This window comes from Gavialis gangeticus, unplaced genomic scaffold (genome assembly GCF_001723915.1).
Source record: "Gavialis gangeticus isolate Ggan-Ray unplaced genomic scaffold, GavGan_comp1, whole genome shotgun sequence".
Lineage (NCBI taxonomy): Eukaryota > Metazoa > Chordata > Crocodylia > Gavialidae > Gavialis > Gavialis gangeticus.
The window spans coordinates 114196544-114200184 of NW_017728992.1; the positions used below are offsets into that span (position 1 = coordinate 114196544).

The following is a 3641-nucleotide window of genomic DNA, read 5'->3' on the forward strand; positions in this document are numbered from 1 at the left end:
TGTGTGTGTGTGTGTGTGTGTGTGTGTGTGTGTGTGTGTGTGTGGTTAAGGGGGCTGTTTCTCTGTAGCACAGCCATCAAGGTCAGCAAAGGATAGGAGAAAAATATTTGTTGCTGACAACCAGCAATCACTTATGGGTCCATGATTTTCTGTCTCAGCCCCAGCGGTAAATAAAAGTGCCATTAGACATTTTTGTCAGCTGGCTATTGTCTCCAGGGGCATCTACACTAGTGGCAGATATCCAAAGTGTAACACACACAGGGCACTTTAATGTGCAGTAACCTATTTACTGCACATTAAAGTGGCACATTAAAAAACATGCTATTATACTAATGTGCAGTAAAATAGGCTACTGTGCATTAAGTGTCACCTAAAAAGCGTGAGCTTGTGCTACTGTGCATTAGCGCAGCCTAATGCACATTAAGTTAGTACCTGACATTGGAGATACTAAATTTAATGCACATTAGGAAAAGTACATTAATGTACATGTAGATGCACCCCCTGAGTAGTTCTCTTTATTTACTTCCCACATATCCCTTGACTCAAGCCCCAAATCACTTGCTAACATGAATATGGATCTTGAAATGGCCTTCTGGGCCATCAGGTCCAGTCTTCTGCATTCATAAACTACCTTTAATCAAAGATAACCCCTAAATTACCACTTTGAACTCTTATCCACAACTAGAAGGAACACTTTCCTAAACACCAAGAATGAATACCAAAAGGAAGGAGGGATAAGAGCAGTGCCGCTACAACAACAGGGAAGTAATTAGTTAATGTATGCTTATAAGATCCTAGGAAAAGGACTGTGTCCCATACCACAGAGGAAGGCAAAAAAACCCCCACAATCTGCACCAGTTTGAGCCAGGGGAAAACTTTCTTCTTGACTTCAAGCTTGGTAAATAGTATGGTCCCTGAGTGAAAGACCAAGGACCTCTAGGTTTCCAGTACTAGCAGGAGCATTAGCATGCTTCAAACAAAAACTTCAAGACTTAGCTATGGCCAATGCCCTAATAGCTGGGTATATGCACTAATGAAGCTGTGCTTTTAACTGTGTTGGTAGAAGGAAATGTTCAGACAGTCAAGACTCATGTTTCCATCATAGCTTCTTAAAAGTTGTCACTTTGATGTTCCCATACATTAGTTATGTCATATTTCTGGGTGCAGGTGTTATGTTTTTTACAAATATGTATAAAGGTACATTTTTGTCTCCGTTTAACCTTCAGTTTTTTCTGTTTTCAAATGTTCTTCATGACCACTGTGAATTTCTCAGCATAATGTCAGTTACAGCTCCTGGTAATTAATAAATGTTAGGTTTTTCTTCATCTGATATCAAATGTATGTTCTGGTCATACAAGTACTTTCTTTAAAACCCACAGACAAGGAATTTTTAACAGGGGATTTTGTAAGAAATCGCATATGAACTCTGCTACTATTTCAAAAGACAATACAAGGATAAACTGACTGCTTGCACTGAAGTGTTCTTTCATGTCACTTGTGAACCTTTTAGGGTTCAATTAATTTAGAGAAACTTAGGCTACACTGTGCTTTACCTTTACCTTGGATAAATGGAGGACACATTTTATAACCATTTAATTAGTTTAGAAATTTTTTGTAGCCTGCATGAGAATTGGCTTGTTAAGATGTTGAAACTTATGCCTGGGGTTCTGTAAACCAAAATGCAGCTTTCTGTTTGAATGTGAAGCTCTGAATATAAATTTCTTGCTTCAGATGCTTTCAGATGTCAAAGTTTAGGCCCAAACATCAGCTATACTTCTGAATTTTGCAATATGTATGAAATTAAAACTGCCACATTTTAAATAATGTATTCAAATCATAGGTATTTACAGTAAGAATTATTAATTGATGTATGCCAGATTATATAACTTCAGGTTTTCATTAGGACAGTGATCTTTTGGACCGTCGGAAACACTGCTTTGGTGTCCAATCTGAATCTGGAGAAGACCTCTACTTTTCTGTGGAATTAGAGTCTGACCTAACACTATGGGAAAAAGCCTTCCAAACAGCAACTTTTTTAGAAGTTGAACGGATACAGGTGAGACATCTTCCATGATGTTTTGGTACATTGTTATGTTATATTTCATGATGGCAATTGATCAGAAAAAACACCAAATGAGAGAGAATTGTCTGGCCTTCTACTGGGTAATTCATGTTCTTACTATTGTTTCTATGTAGTGTCAAAATTTTTCCTGGTGTTTTGATGATTTGTCTGTCTGTTATTTTTTCCTGTATTGTTCATCTCACTTTTATTTAAACACAATAGCACTGTTTCTTTCCCCACAGGGTTATGAACTAAAGTCTTCAAAAAACACTCATGACCTCAAATGATAGCCTTTGATTTTTATAGGTAATTACAGAATATTATTAGACAATACAAAAAATGATAATAAAAGGAAGGTGAAGAAAAGGGAAAAAAGAAGAATGTGGGAAAAATGTATTAAACAACTGGGATAAAAGAGTAATATGAACAGCACTATGATGCAATCAGAGTACATAAAGATCTCAATTCTGCCCTCACCTACAAGGATTAAATTCTCATTACAGTTGATGGGAATAGCACCAAAATAAGTAGCTTAAAATGTTTTATTTTCCACACAGTTACTGTTGTTCAACTTCTTGTTAATTTTCGGATGGCAGAGCACAAATAGCTAACACTAAAGTAGACATTTGTAGTGGCTTATTATGGCTAGTATTATTAATTTTTGAGAACTATCATTTTACTGAAAAATTAATGGGTCAATATGTAAGTGATAGTTTGTGTTAAAATAGCAAAAAAAATGTCAAAGTGTTTTTGTTTCACCTATTAATAGCTATTTTACTGATCTAATTATCAGGAAAAAATCTTTTAGGGACATCTTTTCAATAAATGTCATTATGAGTTTTCATGCAGCTGTATCTAGAAAAACTCCTATTTCCGAGTAAGTAGAGTATCTGGCATCTACATGTTAGATGCTTATGTTGGATACAAATGCTACTTTGTGCTCAAGCCTGAGTTTCTGTGCATGTGTCTTTTGTGTTCTTTGAACATCTGCTCTGATTGTTTAAATATATTAAAACTCAAAGCCAACATCACAACTGGGATAATATGAGTTTATATCCTGATTCCTTTATAACAAAATAACTATCACCAAAAGCAAAATGTTTTTATTTTCAATATACATAGTTTTTTCCATAATAGTAAGCTCAGAAATGGCAATTTTAAGCTTGAAAATATTATATGTTGTTTCCTTTTATAGTAATATTTCCTGTCTTTTGCCTTTGAGTGTTAGGCTGAAAACAATATATGTGCAGATTCACTCTTTAAACACAACAACAAACAATTCCCCTGACTGGTAAATATTTGACATGACTCTTCCTTCTCCTGGCATTGACTGCCGCATTATTTATAAGCAAAGTATTAGGCCTTCAACAGAAGAAAATAAACAAAGGTCTGTAATTATCATTAGTACTCAGGATACTTCATCTTTAGCCATTTTCTAAATGGACACCTGCTGTGCCTCTCCTGATTGTTGGCTTTTCCTCTTAGGTTTTAAAGTTGAAATTTATTCAATATGTCCCCATTTCCCCAGCAATATCTCCTTTAATACACTTATTCCCACAGCACCCCCACAAAGATAAGC

The 3641-nt window shown here is 35.4% G+C and overlaps 1 protein-coding gene across 2 annotated transcripts in view; it reads left to right on the plus strand.

Annotated features, from left to right (window-relative positions):
• SNTG1 (syntrophin gamma 1) overlaps window positions 1-3641 on the plus strand; it is a 464795-nt gene that overhangs the window by 382685 nt on the left and 78469 nt on the right. For both annotated transcript variants that reach the window (XM_019527106.1, XM_019527115.1), the window contains exon 15: window positions 1904-2056. In XM_019527106.1, coding sequence (XP_019382651.1) covers window positions 1904-2056 — 153 coding nt within the window. The remainder of the gene's footprint in view (window positions 1-1903; window positions 2057-3641) is intronic.